This window comes from Symphalangus syndactylus, chromosome 15 (assembly GCF_028878055.3).
Source record: "Symphalangus syndactylus isolate Jambi chromosome 15, NHGRI_mSymSyn1-v2.1_pri, whole genome shotgun sequence".
Classification (NCBI taxonomy): domain Eukaryota; kingdom Metazoa; phylum Chordata; class Mammalia; order Primates; family Hylobatidae; genus Symphalangus; species Symphalangus syndactylus.
This window is the reverse complement of record NC_072437.2, coordinates 73,304,831-73,321,987: the sequence shown is the minus strand read 5'-3', so window position 1 is coordinate 73,321,987 and position 17,157 is coordinate 73,304,831. Positions and strand designations below refer to the sequence as shown.

Sequence of the window (17,157 nt, the reverse complement as noted above, 5' to 3'; positions counted from 1 at the left end):
GAAATAAGTTTCTGTTCTTCAGTCTCAGGTATTCTAACAGCACAAACAGAGTAAGATAGTTGAATTAAACAGAACAGACTAAGATAGTTGACATAAATAGATCCATTTTCTCATTAAAAAAAAAACAGATACAGTAAATAATATGGTGAATTCTACCCCAACATCCCTAGGGTGGCTGTGGTTGGGGCTATGATGTAGTATCAATATGAAGATATTGCAGCATGTATTTAAAAGCAATTGACTATTGGTATCAGACTTAGTGTTAGGATACATTTGTCTAATGAAATGAAATGTGTTTTCAGAAATAATCTTTAAGTACAATAGAATTTATTGAGCATCTACTATTATATTTCATCCATCACTTTTAAATTTTTTCTTTGGGAGGAGCACTTATAAGCTCATGATATGGATAACAGACCTGTGGAAATTAATGTAAGCCCTAAGTAGCTTAGTTAGAAATTGAATCTAGGTCTGCCTCTACCCTGCAGTCTACCAGTTCAAGTAGCTTTACGAGGTCAATCCTTAGAAATAACCGTAACATCCAGGGCAGTGCAGTTATAAACAGGTGCACAAATAAGAAGTTCCACTACTCAATACATCTTGGGCTTTCTTAAAGGAGTATTTGAAGCCTAATTAGGCAGAAATGAACATTATCAAAACAAGAACAAAACTGCTCACTACTATGGGAATAAAAATGTTTAGCAGATCCTATTTGCTTTTGTTCATTCATCATCTCTGGGAAACATCAATGACTTACCTCAGTTCACTCTCATGCTATATATTAAAAATAATTTACAGGGACATTCAGTAGGAGGTTGAATCATATGCCAGAACTGAGACAGGATGCTGCCGGGGGTGCTGTGTGGAATTTCCCAGCAAAAGATTCTTTCATTAGTTTCACCAAATATACCATTTCCACTTAGTTTTAAAAGAAAGTCAAACTGAACTGCCATTTGAGATTATATAGAATGCACAAGACCCAATCTGAGACCCTGTTTAAAAAAACAAACAAAACTGCTTTATAATCTAATCAGCCTGTCAAAGGCATCACTCATAAGCAACCAAATTGTATTTTTGGAGAGCACCATTAAAGATGTCTTTTTAAAAAGTTATAGATTTTTATATATTTGGGACCTTTGAAATCATCTGTGGGTCTCAAATGACAGATGATTAGCCTGTGTGTATGGCCCCACACTTGGTAATGAAAGAAACAAAAATTCAAAACACACTCTAATGGGTTTTCTTAAACAACTTTTCTTTATCCACCTTTGGAGTGGAATAAATCTCAATATAAGCTAAATAACAATATTACAAATCAAAGAATATTCTAAGCAAATTCAGGTTAAAAGTGAACATTTTAAAAATGCATTTTCTTTAAAAATTAACTTTTCATATGTTTACAAGATTTAACACTGGGCACAGGGTGGATCTGTCTAGCACACAATAAGATGCTAATTCACCACTTTCCCTGAAAGGCCAAAAAGAATGACTCAAACCACTAAAAAGTATTTACTAAATATGCACCAAAGATAATGACTCAACTATTAATGGTGAAATTGTTTCTAAGACTCTGGGCTGAGATAAATATTATAAAATATAGACAAAATTTTTGTATTTCTAATACTGGATATTCTGAACCAGGGGTTCTCCCAGAAGGTAATGCAAATCTTGATTTTTATCTGTACAGATGTCCTCATTTTTTTAAATTTAAAATTATCTTAGGACCGTGTAATGTCCCCAGTGTCAATCGTCCTATAATGGTAAACAAACTAGCACCATTTCAATGAGTTTCATAAAAGATTCTAGCTAAATACCCATGAACAAATCACACATGGTCAAAACAAAAATGTAATAAAAATATTTAGTGAAAAGACACATTTTAACTCCCATTTATGAATTTTAAAAATACAAATAAAATTTTATCAACCTGATATTCAGCCTATAACTGGCTCAATACATAGCCTTATTTCCTAAAATCATATTGCAGCATCTTCTGAAAAACTGAATGCAACTTTATACCTTCATTAGTTATGTTAATAGAGGTAAATATTTAAACAGTACACTCATCCCTGGGTCTTTAAATAAAACTGAAAAGTCTCAGTGTAAGTTTAAAATTTTAATATTTATAAATTTAAAAAATTTTACACGTGCTGAGTGGTAGCAGTGCTAACATTTTTGTGACCATTAAACCACAAACTCACTGCATAGAGCTTCTTTCTTTGTACAGAGAATCAAATCACAATACCAACATTTGCAATTTGTAATAATTTTATGTGGTAAAAGACACCACACCAGGAAGCCTGGGCTCAGAAAACACTTGAGGTCAGATCCCTAGTAGGTACATAGTGTAGATGCAGTATATAATTTCAGGCTAGGAAAATTAGCTACTAGTATGTATCTGACAGTTCCTAATAGCTAAGAGGCCTAAGAATGCAGACGGGAGAAAAAAAAAACAGAACCAAAAAAAAGACACCTCTCCAGTTGCTGGGAGGGCCTGGGAATAGGTGAAGATCAAACCACAGTGGGAGAGGAGGGTAAAGATGTGAGCTTCAAGCGGGTAATGGGCAAGCCACACCTCCCAATTCCTAGGAGGGAATCACCACAGCCGACTTCAGCATTCCCGTCTTTACTAAGACTTACCCATAGAGAACTACAGCAGGAAACCGATTTCTTCATTCATTCTCTTTAAAAAGAATGAATGCCCAGTATTAAACTTCTATTTTTATTTGAACCAAACATATTCTTTGGTTAACTATGTCATGGATTCTCACTATAATCAACCAAGCATACTTCACATATTTTCTATCTAAATGAAAATATGCTTAAAATTCAACTGGAACCATGGCATTTCACATCAATTTGAGCTCAGCAATATGCCTAATTTGGACATTTTAATTTTAGAAAACAAATTTTTAAAAATTCTTAAATGCAGTGTTTTCAGAACATAGTTACCAAGTCAGAGAATAACCACTTATATTTTAAAAAGCTTAAAACATTACTACATCCTCAAATCAACAATGTTGTTTTGTGGGAAAACTTACAGAAAATTATAATGTTAAACCTCATAGCCAAATCAGCTCCTTATTCTCTGGTTTTAAAAAACACAAACAAACCTAAGAAGTACTGAGGTTCCTTCTGACTTAAAAGGTTAATGTTTTATTCAGGAACCAATAACAATAATTCCTCATCAAAGGCAGCTAACTTAGTAAGGTCAACTGACAACCACCTCTAACAACAGAGGTGGCAAACAGATAAAAATTGTAACAGAGAAAAATATTTCAGGGTTCAGAACGATGTTGAATACTAGGAGACTCAAACTTGTAATCCTTGAAACTGACAGCTAGTTCCCTTCAATACTTTAGGGGTTCATAGAAGTATTAACAGAAATGGGAAACATGATGATATTACAACTATAAAGACTTGACTTTTTTGGTAAAAGAGAAAGTTCAAAGACAGTTAAGGGGAGTGTTAAATAATGCTGACTTGGGGGAAATGATATAGATACTTGCTTTTCAAATGAAAATCATGGACAAGTAGTAGTAACCATCCCATCTGAACAGAATAATGTAGTATAATTAGATACACAGTTTACAATGAAATAAGACTAAATTCTTAAAATCAGTTTGAAAAAAACCTGCAGTTTGTTTACATTAAATGTCACACTTTACACCAGACAAAAACTCAATGCAGTGATGTTAACATGCTACTGTCTTCTAACAGAGATGGCCACCCTGAAAGACCCAAGTAATGGTGCTGGAAAGGACACTGTCAAATACTGTCAGGTAGTTTTGCTACTGAGGCAGCCACTCATCCAGCACAAGGACTATAAAAGCAAATCAATCTTTTTAACAGAACAAGAACACAGTTACAAGTGCTACTACATTAACAGACTGTGAAAGTACAAAGCCCTTAGTGATTGTGCCTTGGGAAATAAATGGGTCAAGGAAAATAAAATGAGAAACAAACAAAGGATGTATGGAAAACTAGAGGTTAAAGGATACTATATGAACAACAGAAATTTTATAAAACAAAAATCTAAAACTGAAATACTTGACAGTGTCCCTTTGACATATATAAAAGAGGGCACAAATAATGTTTTTGTTTAAAAAAATGTTTTAACAACAGTTTTAACAGAAAAAAAATCAACTGACTTGAATTAAGCCAGTGTTCTTGACACCCACTGGGCCAAGAGCATTAGAACAAAACAAGACAGGAGAAGTTAATAAACACAGCTAAAAATTAAAGTTAAAAAACACAGCTAAAAGACAAAATTGGACAAAATAAAACAAAAGAAAACACAAAGTGAACAAGCATCCAATCAGGCAAACATGTACACAACCACCCTGAAAAGGTCTAGCCGTTGCAACTCAGTGGCATCCCCATCACCTAAAAAATGGTAGTGGCTTCTCCCCACCCCAGTGAGCTAATATTCAACATTCTGGTGATCTTATAAGTATTATTTGGTCCAATCTGAAGGTCTTTTTAAACTAAAACTAGTCTAATGAAATTACACCTCAGGAATATGGAAGTGAAATTTTCTATTTTTAGTACTGTAATAGGATCTGGGCAAATTTTGAAAATATGTTGCCATCTGGATAAAAGTTATTAAATATAGATGCCTTTTTACTTACCAAGGCATTCCTTTCCCACTCATCTTTATTTTTAATAACTTGATTACAGTTTTGTCATGGCGCGTGGACGTGTCCAGTCAATTGTGTTTCAGTGCCCTTTGGTAAAGCGACTGTACTTAGCACACACACAGATACACATAATTTGCAACAGCTGAGAAAGCTTGAGGGATCTGGGAAACACAAAACACCAAGAACAACGCAAAACAAATAGATTACTGCTGCATATCACTTCAAGTCTTTTAAGGGGAAAAAAAAACACCTAAAAATAAATGCATCAAAGTATTTTTTAAAATACAGAAATGTGTACTTCTGGATGACTGATATTAATTTCCTTCCTAGCAGTCTTTTCAAGATGTTTTTGCTTCCCCTTAATTGTGACTCAATGGTGATCAAATTGAGAGAAATGTAAGTTATGGCCCAAGGCCCTGCATTCACATCTACCTAACATCACATGCACAGGTTGGATGTAATTCAGATGCTCCAGTTTTGTTAACTGTTAATAACACAGAATTATACAAAGTTTTGCACACAGCATCACATGTAATGACACATATGCTATATGCAATCAGGTAGAAAAACTGTATTTGCAGAATGCTTTAATAGATAGGTGTCAGGAACACGGTGGAAGCAGAGTTTCATGAGTGCACCTGTGCCAGAGTCCTCTACCTGTCACTGTGCTGTGAAAGTACTGCAATGAGTAGAGTTTCATATGCCTGCTGTGTATAAATTAGCTTTTATTTCCACATTGTAAGCTGGCACACTGAATTAGGGGAGCATGGCAGCTGTATAAAAATCCTGATTAAAAGATCAAACTAGAGGATCTAAAGTGAATTTTTAATCTCTGAAATTAAATTCACTGGCTCCCGTGACTGGAGAAGAATTATTGCCCCTAATTGCCCCAACGTGCAATAGTCTGTGTGAATCAGTAATTCACATCCTTTAAAATAATTATTGCTTAAGCAAGCCATTTAGAGTAGATATGGGCTATGTGGCTGGATAGAAACACACTCAAAAAGTTAAGACTAGATGGGAACAAGCCTTTCATTTCACTGATAAACCTACATAAATACACGATCGAAAGGGGCAACAGGTTCATAGCAGCTAACACCCTAAACCAACTCTGAAGCATCAAGACGTGGTTTCTTACTAAAACAAATCAGCTGTTTTTGTATTTTCCTCTTAAAATTAAGGCAATGAAATGGCTACAGTTCCTAAGGTTATTTTTATGGAACAAAAATATACATGTATTTTCCTCCTCAAGTTCAGGCATCAGAGTATGGTTAGTGACTTGTATTACACAAAACCTGCAGCACTGGGTTGATGTAAGAGAGAGAAAGAGAAAAGAAAGAGAGAGACAGAAAGCAAGAAAGCAAGCAAGCAAGAAAGCAAGCTAAGAAAAAGCCAACAAACCCCTGGTGATGTTTCCCCTTCCTGCTGAATTATAAACCCAATCATCAAAGGGAGGAAAAGCTAGAAAGCACAAAACCTCTTAAGAGTTTTCAATGTCTCTTTCATTGATTCAAAACTTTTGGGGTGACGAAAGGGAGAAGCTTATTAACATGAAGACTCCTGGGCCCAACAACCAGACATTCTGACTCTGAAGGTCTACAGTTGGGCCTAAGAATCTACCTTTTCACCAGCTCCTCAAGTGATGCAGGCGATCTATGGAGATTTTGAGAAACACTGCCTAGCATATATCCATTTCATATTTAATGACAAAAATTCTAAACTTTGGCTAGCCACCTATGTTAAAAGGAAAAAAAAAGGCACTGCATATGTATTTCGTGGTGCCCATATCTGTTTGCACATATATGGAATTTCATTTTGAAAATTTTAAATCACCATTCAAAATCTAAAAGACATATGTATGACAGATTGTGGCTAACACTTAACAACAGAAGCTGATGCCAAGTTGACCTCTCCTGTTTCACTGTATCACATACATATCAAAGTTTCAGGCTCTCCAAAATCCAAAATGGCCAAATGAACTGAGGAATAGGACAAGACTCAAGTCAACTTTCAGCAATTCAGTGCACTTTGCAGAAAGGATCTAAATTAAGCATAAAGTTCTGTTGTTTATTTTACACAAAGGAGACCACCGACATTTGCCATAAATTCTTCTAAACTCTTTAAGAAGGCCATCTTCTGCTTCCGATCCAGCGTAGGAGGAGTGCTGCTTGCAGTGAGCTTGTTAAAGGCATCTGCTAATCTCTGGTAAATAACTGGGTCTTGCTGACTTGACAGTAATGTTTCAACCAGTTCAGAATATTCAGCCTATTGAAGAGATAAAGTATACACAAGTATCTTCCTTAGAATATCATACAAGTAGATCTTATCAGTTACTGGACTGTGGGGTTCTAAAAGGCAGGGACACATTTTAAGAGTTAACATTTAGAGTAATTCAGCATTTAAGTACTACTGTTTGAAAACCTTTTACATGAATTAATTTATCTATCATTTACAACAATGCTTTGAGACAGGTACTGTTTCTATTTCTATTCCAGAGGTGAAGGTTTCGACACTCAGTGAGGTGAAGTGATATGGCCCAGATCAAGCAAGAGTCCACCAATCTAGCCCCAAGACCCATGTGATAATCAACTTTGTTGTGCTGCCTCTTCAAAGCACATTATTCCTATTTATTTTGTGTTTTACACATAATCTAAGTCTGCAATAGTTCCCCAGAGGTTAATAGAGATATCTTGTCCACCCAGTTCTGAGGACAGCAATGTGCACAAAGACAGGACAGGCAGGAGCCTTTTGGGAGGAGGGGGCAGAGAAATATATTCCAGTGCCTTCTCCAAGTGGAGTAGGGCACTCTGAAAGCTCCAAACCAGCATTGTGCCCAGCAGCTCTTGGGAGGCTGAGATGGGAGATCGCTTGAGCCCAAGAGGTTGAGGCTGCAGTGAGCCATGGTTGCTCCACTGCACTCCAGCCTGGGCAACAGAGTGAGATCCTTTCTCACTGCAACCTCTGCTTCCTGGGTTCAAGTGATCCTCCTACCTCAGCCTCCCAAGAGTCTGGGACTACAGGCATGCACCACCATCCCTGGCTAATTTTTCAATTTTTAATAGAGACGGGGTTCTGCAATGTTGAGCAGGCTGGTCTCAAGCTCCCAGCCTCAATCAATCCACCCACCTTGGTCTCCCAAAGTGCAAAAATTACAGGCATGAGCCACTGCACCTGGCATGCTGTAATTTTTCATTGGCTTCTTGGGATATCATGATGATGTTATCCCATGATGGGATATCATGATGATGTTATCCCATGATGGGATATCATGTTAATTACATTTGGAAAAGAAGGATAAGGTGCAGCATCCCAATCCCCAACCATGGAGCCAGAGTGGCTCCCCTAGTTGCCCTATCCAAGGGACAGTCCTGTTCACAGGGGATCACGTATAATCTCCTATCATTTTCCTACTCATGAGAAATGGTAGAGGTGGCAAGGCGTGGTGGCTCACACCTGTAATCCTAGGCACTTTGGGAGGCCGAGGCGGGTGGATTGCTTAAGTTCAGGAGTTCGATACAAGCGTGGGTAAGATGGTGAAACTCCGTCTCTACAAAAAATAAGCCAGGTGTGGTGGTGCACACCTGTAGTCCCAGCTACTTGGGGAGCTGAGGCAGGAGGATCGCTTGAGGCTAGGAGGCCGAGGCTGGAGTAAGCAGTAATTGCACCACTGCACCCCAGCCTGGGTAATACAGTGAGACCCTGTCTCGGGAAAAAAAAAAAAAAAAAGCGAGATAGTAGAGCCTCTGGGGCCAGGCAGCAGGTATCATACTGGCCATTCCTAAAACCTGCTCTTTCCTACAGTGTGTAAATATGTTAAAAGAGAGGGAGACAGAGAAATAAAGGAAGAGAAGGAAGGAAGGAAGGAAGGAAGAGAGGAAGAGACAAGAGGGTGGAAGGGAACAGGGGAAGAAAGGAGGGAGGGAGGGAGGGAGGGAGAAAGAAAGAAAGGGAAGGAATGGAGGGAGGGAGGGAGGAAGGAAGGAAGACAGGAAAGAAAAATGAAAGAAAAAGAAAAAATGAAAAAAGAGGAAGGAAGGAAGGGTCAGACAAGAAGACTACCTTGCTAGTAAGCAACAAGTAAGTCAAATGACAGAGAAAGGGCACAGATTTGAGAGCAGGTACCACCTGCAGGAAGTGGCAGCCTAGGGCAGACAGCAAGAAATGAAGCCCCAGGGCACCTTCAGCTTAGGGCACAGATGTTACGGGAAGTCTAGAGAAAGGAGGTCTTTAGTATGGAAGACCTTCTCTAAACCCTTTTTTAAAGACGGAAATAAAACGGCAAAGCTTCCTGGCCATGCTGGGAGGTATATATATATATATATATATACATTACATATATATGTGTGTGTATATATGCATGGGAGAGGAAAAGGGGAAACGGAGGCAGCAAACTATTCAATATGGTCCTTTTCATAAATTTCACAGGCACCTATTCGATCAGAAGTGGGGAGACAGGTAAGCTAGCCTAACTCTTCTATTAACCCCATTATCAGTGATGCTTCAGAATCTTTAAAAGATCAACAAAATGAAATAATATACTGTTTTCTATAATATGCAATAAAATACTGTCTTCCATACTGTCTGAAGGCAGACTCTTCCTTCTCTGCCATCCTGTCTCCCTTACAAAACCATGAGTTCTTCACACACCCATTATGTGTTCCTCATTCCTAGTACAGTTGTTTAAGGACAGGCTTTAGGGCAGTGACTATTGCAAAGGATGGTTCATAATGGTGGAGGACAAAAAAATAAATGCTTTGAACTGACAAACAGCTGTCAGATAAACACAAAGTGACATGTGAAAGCTAATAAAGAAGCTAAGAAATACTGCCTCGCTGAAACAGAACTGAGGCACTGAGTCACAGATCCTATAAAGGGGGATTAAGGATGCACCATCTATCTCAACAATCTCTTTGCAAAACAGAATGAGAAGAGTCCCCTGAAAAGAGGCATGTCCAGTACCTGGTGCAAACACACCAACGTGTAGAAAGCTTCGCCAGCCGCAGTGGTCATCTCTGTGTTGTGCTTTTGCAAAACCAGCATATCAAAAACCAGCTGAAATTACATAAGACTTCTAAATAAAAACATAGGATGATCATATATCCTCCAGTCCCTCCCCAGTCCAAAAAAGAAAAAGAGAGGGTTGGTTATTATTCTATTTATCAAGTCAATCTGAAATTTTCCTTAATGTTTAAAAAAATACCTTACAGATATTGCTACTTGCTGTGGTATCTGAATAATCAACAATATCAAATTCCCTCAATATTTACCACATCAATTTCCAAGAACACAAAAAATAGAGGATGAGAATGTGCCCATGAAGAGTTGATCTCCAGAAAAAAACAGTGAACAGGAAGCCATGGTTTCCTCGCTCCCAAAAGAATGGAAGCATTTCCACATTTGAATGCAGAATTATGTGCACTGACCATACTTTTGAAAGTAGCTGATTTTCTGACCTACCGCACAGACATCTTACCTTAAGAAAGTGCCGTGTTGCTAGAAAAAGTGGTGAGTCTGTTTCTTGTGCTTTTGCACACTGTTCAGCTAACGGTGTCAAGGCCTCCAGGCAAAGCTGGCAAACCTCCGAACTCATTCTGATCATGAAGGTCAAAGAACAAACTAGATTGGATATATTTGATTTATAACAGATAAAAAAATTATAGCTAGTATTAAATGGATGAGTGTTTCTAGAAATGAATACAGATACACAAGTAGACTCATGGGCAATATCTTCACTGAGTTATATAAGGAAAGAAGATTTCCAGTGTTTTTCAGATTGCCTATAACGTTTTTGGGTTTGAGCCTGGTGATGTATAGCTTGTTTCAGTTTATGATACATACAACTTATTAAAAAGTCATATTATTCTCTACAGTCAGAGCTAAGACCAGAGACCCAGCTCAGCATTACTAATGGGAACCTGATGAAGGGGTAACTCTGGAACCAGGGACCGAATGCCTCAGAGATCTGTGAAAGGAGGACAGGATGAGGCAAACTAACAAAAGAAACACAGAAATAGAGCAGTTACAGGGGTGACAGATTTTTTTTTTTTTTGAGATGGAGTTTCACTCTTGTTGCCCAGGCTGGAGTGCAATGGCGCAATCTCCGCTCACTGCAACCTCCACCTCCCGGGTTCAAGCGATTCTCCTGCCTCAGCCTCCTGAGTAGCTAGGATTACAGGCACCCACCACCATACCCAGCTAATTTTTAGTATTTTTAGTAGAGACGGGGTTTCACTGTGTTGGCCAGGCTGGTCTCAAACTCCTGACCTCAGGTGATCCACCCGCGTCGGCCTCCCAAAGTGCTGGAATTACAGGTGTGAGCCACCGTGCCTGGCCCAGGGTTTTTTAAGAAATAAAATTGAACCATAAAAGAAAAATGAAAAATGTTACATTTAAACTTAAAAAACTTTTCTTTAAAGGAAGATCTTTTTCCCCAAGTGACAAGTAACAATGATGTTCATTTAAAGGATATGATGTCATTCCTAATTCTAGGGAGTACATCAGACTTTTAAACAGATCCTCAGGAAGCTGTGGTATTTTTTCAGGAAAAATCTCACAGATAAATGTGATTAATTTGTAGTACTGATTACAAAGGGTTGGAAACTGAAAAAGAAATATTAAATTATTTGGATGCTCATTAATATCCAATTTCTATTTTCATCAATGCAATAAAATAAAGTAACTGACAAGCTTCTAAATATAATGATTTCTAAACATGTACAAGATACAGAAAACATGAAGACCAAATTAAATGTAACAACAGGTACAAATAAAGGGCATATTTTAGTAACTACTATGAAACAAAGTAACAGATAGTCGAAACAATTATCTTTTAGATAGTTAATAAAATCTAAGGTCAATTCCAGATATTCTGTGTTTACCCGGAAAAAGTAAACAAGGCAGCCAGATTTAAAATTATTAAATAACTTGGGAGTAAAACCTTTTTGTAAATGTATTTCCATTCAAGCATGTTGAAAAAATTCAAGAAGGTTAATACAAATTGTTAAGACTATGCACAGAGCAGAGTATTCGGTCTTTACAACACTTCCAAAAACATTTTTCCAGTTGTACTATCCTAGAGAACTGAGGTAAAAGTAGGTAATCTGGTTCAACCACACTTAAGAAAAATACACACTTAAATGTTTAATGGCTTATTTGTTTAAACAAACCCTAAATGCAAATCAATATGGAGAGTTGACTAAACTTCCTCATCCCACTGGCTGGCTGCTGTGTGAATGCCATGGGTCATCAACATTGTTTCCAATAGTTAGAGACACTCTCAAGGAGGGAAGCACATGGTTAGATCCTGCTATGCTGGCAATCTAACAGGACTCATTCTTCTCGTACATATTCACCTTCTGGACACTTCTCAGCCTCTACTTTTTATTTTTGAGACACAGTCTTGCTCTGTCGCCTAGGATGGAGTGCAGTGGCACAATCTTGGCTCACTGCAAGCTCCGCCTCCTGGGTTCACTCCATTCTCCTGCCTCAGCCTCCTGAGTAGCTGGGACTACAGGCACCCACCACCACACCCAGCTAATTTTTTTTTTTTTTTGTATTTTTAGTAGAGACGGGGTTTCACTGTGTTAGCCAGGATGGTCTCGATCTCCTGACCTTGTGATCCACCTGCCCCGGCCTCCCAAAGTGCTGGGATTACAAGCGTGAGCCACTGCGCCCAGCCCAGCCTCTACTATCTTCCTCCTACTCCTTGTCTTTATCTCGTGTGTGCACAACGCACGCATGCACACACATGTGCATATACACACACAAATTCCTCCTTTCCTTTCCACCCATGGCCTCATCCCCACTCTTATCCTGCTAATAACAACTCATGACAAGAGATCTCCCTCTGTGGTACTTACGGATGGTAGAAAAAAGTTGCCTCACCGCCACCACACCCTTAATATCAACTGACAAAACCAAGGCATAACGTAGTCAGAATGTGCAAAAACTTTAAAACAGCATCAGTCTTGGAAGCATACCATCCCATTTTTACATGGTGCCCCTTGGAAAATGCCTTCCTTTGCTCAATCCCTTAACCTGAGAATGATGTTCAGAAAGTATCAGAGGAAAACACTGAAACTTTTAACTTACTTTATTCCCTTAGTGACAAATTACGAGGTAATCAAAACTGCTAACAGAATGTAGTTTCTAAAAGGACAGGCTTCTTTCTGTAGCACTCCCTGACAAAACGAGTCACTAATATATGGGTGTCTGCAGGACTCTGGGGCAGAAACAGAGACTGAGTAAGGGTCCATGTTACTGAGAAGCACGCACAAGTAACTGTTAATGAAAATACAAAAATTGTATCTTCATGTGCACTTAACAGATACAACTACTAAATTAAATCACAGATATATTCTTGTCTAAAGTATCTTGGAACTTCAGTTACATATAGTGGTATGTTCACATTCAATTTCATTAATTACCTTCAAGAGATCCTGTGACATCAAGGGCAGAATTAGGTTTACTCCGTACAACACAACATCCGCTGCTGACACAGATCTGTTTGCTGCTTGACCTGGCTCATGTCCTCTAAACACTTCATCTATTAAAATAAAAGGATGCAGGCTTATGGTGGTAACATCAATAAATCTTCCAAGTGTGTATTCTACCCTTATGAAAATAAACTCACCCCTAGAGGCTAAATAAATCAATGAGTGAATAACAAAGAATCTGACCTCGTCCTGCCCGGTCTCTGGCGAGGGGATGGAGGAGACAGCACATCCAGAGGTGAAAAAAAGATCTGAGACCCCAGCCCTGTGTCATCCTTTTGAGTTTTATTAGGGGATATGAGTACTTGATACAGAAGTATTGGGGAGGTTAAGAGCAGGAGACAGTCTAGAAATAAAACTAATGCTTAATCAATGTTTTGAAATATAAAATCTACTGGCATACTAGCCATAATATGAGTTAAACAATTTCTATAGAAATATCCATTTGATTTCAAGTGTGTATAATATTTCTAAGCTTAAAAGGAATGCAAGAAATACAGAAATTAAAATGTTACATAAAAAAGAAAGTTTAAAAAAGAACAACCAATATGACAAAGGGTTATCATTCTTAATACATATGAATTATATATATATATAAATTAATGAGAATACTAAGACCTAGGTCTAATAGATAAATTAACATCTCTAAACAAACATTTATCAAAGTCTGACTCTAAAGGAAAACAGTCCATTCCAACTATTAATCAAGCAATACAAATTTTAAAAAGATACTACTTCTGATTCATTACATTAAAAATAATTTGTAAAAATGATAACATTTCATTGCCAGTAAGGATGAAATGTGGTTAACCTCAAAAGCAATATATTAAGACCATTTTGAGAATTCTATCTATTAAGGATATAATCAGAAATTCAGACAGCCTTGTCCACAGAAATGATCACTGCATCACCATTTATAAGAGCAAAAAGGTAAACATTCCAGATGTCCAATATTAGGAAACAGGTTAAATTCCAAAATGTGGAATGCCACATAACCATTAAAAATATCATCACAGATTCTAATGACAAGGGAAAGGTTAACACTATATTAAACAAAATGACAGAATATAAAATCGAATTTAGTTCACAGCTTGCCAGGAGTAAAAGCAAAATAAAAACAAACTTGTATTTAGAGCACGATCACAAAGAAAACTGGACAAAAATAACAAAAACAGAAATTCCTAAAATGCAACGTATAGTTGACTCTGGATGGTGTCCAAAAGTAAGCATGATTTTTCTGTCTCTATGTTTACAATTTTTTTCTATAAGGGCATATTTCTTATAACAACAACAAAAAGATCAAATGAGGGATACATGTCTACTTAAAATCCACTTGTTAAGCCTAATGCTGAACCTCTCCCCTGGAATCTTTGTTCTGGTTGGAAGAATCTCCTCTGTTAAAGCAGGAGTCACCAAATGTTCCCTGCACATCATACTGGTAAACCTGGATTCTAACCAAGGAACCCCAGCCTGCTCTGGAGCAGAAAGCTGGTCCTAGAGCTTGACTCCCTGCTCCAGGTATCTGCCAACAAGACAGGTCTCTCAGAGCCTGCAAAGGCTGACCCATCACGGGCTCCAAGAGGGCTCAGTCTCTAACCATGTGCTCTGCTAAGGAGTCAAGAAAGCAGGTCGGATACCACATTAAAGAATGTCAAGGCCAGGCGCAGTAATCCCAGCGCTTCGGGAGGCTGAGGTGAGCAGATCCCCTGAGGCCAGGAGTTCAAGACCAGCCCGGCCAACATGGCAAAACCCCATCTCCACTAAAAATACAAAAAATAGCCAAGCCTGGGCTGGGCACGGTGGCTCACTCCTGTAATCCCAGCACTCTAGGAGGCTGAGACAGGCGGATCACGAGGTCAGGAGTTTAAGACCAGCCTGGCCAACATAGTGAAACACAGTATCTACCAAAAAAAAAAATTAGCCGGGCGTGGTGGCGGGCACCTATAGTCCCAGGTACTTGGGAGGCTGAGGGAGGAGAATCACTTGAACTGAGGAGGCAGAGGTTGCAGTGAGCCGAGATTGCGCCACCACAGTCCAGCCTGGGTAACAGAGCGAGATGCTGTCTCAAAAACAAACAAACAAACAAAAAAATTAGCCAGGCCTGGTGGTGGGTTCCTATAATCCCAGCTACTCGTGAGGCTGAGGTGGAGGCTGCTGTGACCCAAGATCACGCCATTGCACTCCAGCCTGGGCAACAAAAGTGAAACTCTGTCTCAAAAAAGAAGTCAGATGCTGGTTTCCAGTTATGCTTTTATTTATTATTTATTAATTCTTATTAATATTTTTTGAGATGGAGTTCCGTTCTCGTTGCCCAGGCTGGAGTGCAATGGCACAATCTCAGCTCACCGCAACCTCCTCTCTTTCCAGGTTCAAGTGATTCTCCTGCCTCAGCTTCCCGAGTAGCTGGGATTACAGGCATGCACCACCATGCCCGGCTAATTTTTTTGTATTTTTAGTAGAGACGGGGTTTCTCCATGTTGGCCTGGCTGGTCTCAAACTCTTGACCTTAGGTGATCCGCCCGCCTCAGCCTCCCAAAGTGCTGGGATTACAGGCGTGAGCCACCGCACCCAGCCCAGTTATGCTTTTAATATCTCATCCAGTCCATTAACTTTGTTTTATAATATTTAAAATATTTTATATTTTGTTTCAGCTATTATCTTTATTTTTAAATAAAATATTTTCTTCCTTTTTACCATCCATTTGCCTGATGTACCAAAGATGTTTCTTTATAATTTTCTACTTTGTCTTCATTTTTGTTTCTTCTGAATTTCAACCCTACATACTCATTTTATTCTTTTTACCCCTACTTTGTTCTGTCTAGCCTGAGCATATAGCACCAATTTCTTTTCTTAACCTTATTATGACTTTAATCTTTTCACTGCTTTTATTTTGAAAATATCTCCTTCAAATGCTTAGCTTTATTGTTTGCTCTACAATTTGTTCTTAGAATGGCAGATGGGAGGAAGTGCAGCTGCACCATAAACCTGGGAGATTGTCTTCAAACACCTTAATAGCCCCCCTGCCCTTTCTTTCTTATTTATTTATTGAGATAGAGTCTTGCTCTGTCACTCAGGCTGCAGGGCAGTAGCAATCTCGGCTCACTGCAAGCTCCGCCTCCCTGGTTCACGCCATTCTCCTGCCTCAGCCTCCCGAGTAGCTGGGACTACAGGTGCCCACCACCACGCCTGGCTAATTTTTTGTCCCCTGCCCTTTCAATGTAAATGATCTGAAACATTTCACCCTTAACCAAAGAAGACTCCCAGGTCAAAAAAAATTCCAAAAATATTAATGGCTATCCCTTATTGTTGGTACAAGTCCTACTGGGTCCAGGGCAAGTCGTACAGAAATTATGTTACACAAAGAAAAACTCAGGAAGGCTGTGCTGGGGGAGGATCCTCCATCTAGAGTCCAGTAAGGAAGCAGAGAGGCAGTTCTGATTTCCTAAAGGGGCCTTCAAGGTAGGAAGAAGATGGAAGATTCTAAAAACTGGCCACAGCCCCACAATCGTTTCTCTAAATGTTTACTTCTATTATAATCCTTCCTTTTTTGACAGGATTATAGAATATTCTGGAAATGTAGACTGTCCCTTCTCCTTTCTCTTATTAATGCTGGCCAGTGCTGGGAACTACTGTAGTACTTAAGTAGGCAGGAAACACGATGGAATCACTATTTTAGGAAAATTATTCTGAAAATAAGACAAATCTGGTAGTATGTCAGAAACAACTAGGAAACTTAGTCAAAATACTGATTTCTAGAGTTAGTAGGTCTGCGATGGGGCCTGAGTGGGAGCATAGAATAAGAATCCAAGAAAATAATGATACTATTTCTAGAAATGAAAAAATTGAAACAATGAGCTGATTTATGATACACAGGGTAATCATGATAGTAAATCATCTAAACATATACATGTTTTAGCTCTGGGTCCTACCATTTAGTTACAGATTCCTCTGGGACAAGGTTCTTAACCTGGGGTCCTGACACACCCGGAAAATGTATAGAAGAGTTTTCAAGAGTCCATGAACCA

The 17,157-nt window shown here is 38.6% G+C and overlaps 1 protein-coding gene across 6 annotated transcripts in view; it reads right to left on the bottom strand.

Moving 5' to 3' along the window:
• Positions 1-1,847: 1,847 nt before the first annotated feature.
• XPO4 (exportin 4) overlaps positions 1,848-17,157 on the bottom strand; it is a 126,449-nt gene continuing 111,139 nt past the window's right edge. For 5 of the 6 annotated variants that reach the window (XM_055245025.2, XM_055245026.2, XM_055245027.2 and 2 more), the window contains 5 exons: positions 13,067-13,185; positions 11,110-11,240; positions 10,114-10,231; positions 9,600-9,692; positions 1,848-6,905 (listed from right to left, as the gene is read on the bottom strand). In XM_055245025.2, coding sequence (XP_055101000.2) covers positions 6,708-6,905; positions 9,600-9,692; positions 10,114-10,231; positions 11,110-11,240; positions 13,067-13,185 — 659 coding nt within the window. In that variant the 3' untranslated portion in view covers positions 1,848-6,707. The remainder of the gene's footprint in view (positions 6,906-9,599; positions 9,693-10,113; positions 10,232-11,109; positions 11,241-13,066; positions 13,186-17,157) is intronic. The other variant, XM_055245028.2, reaches the window with a different exon arrangement.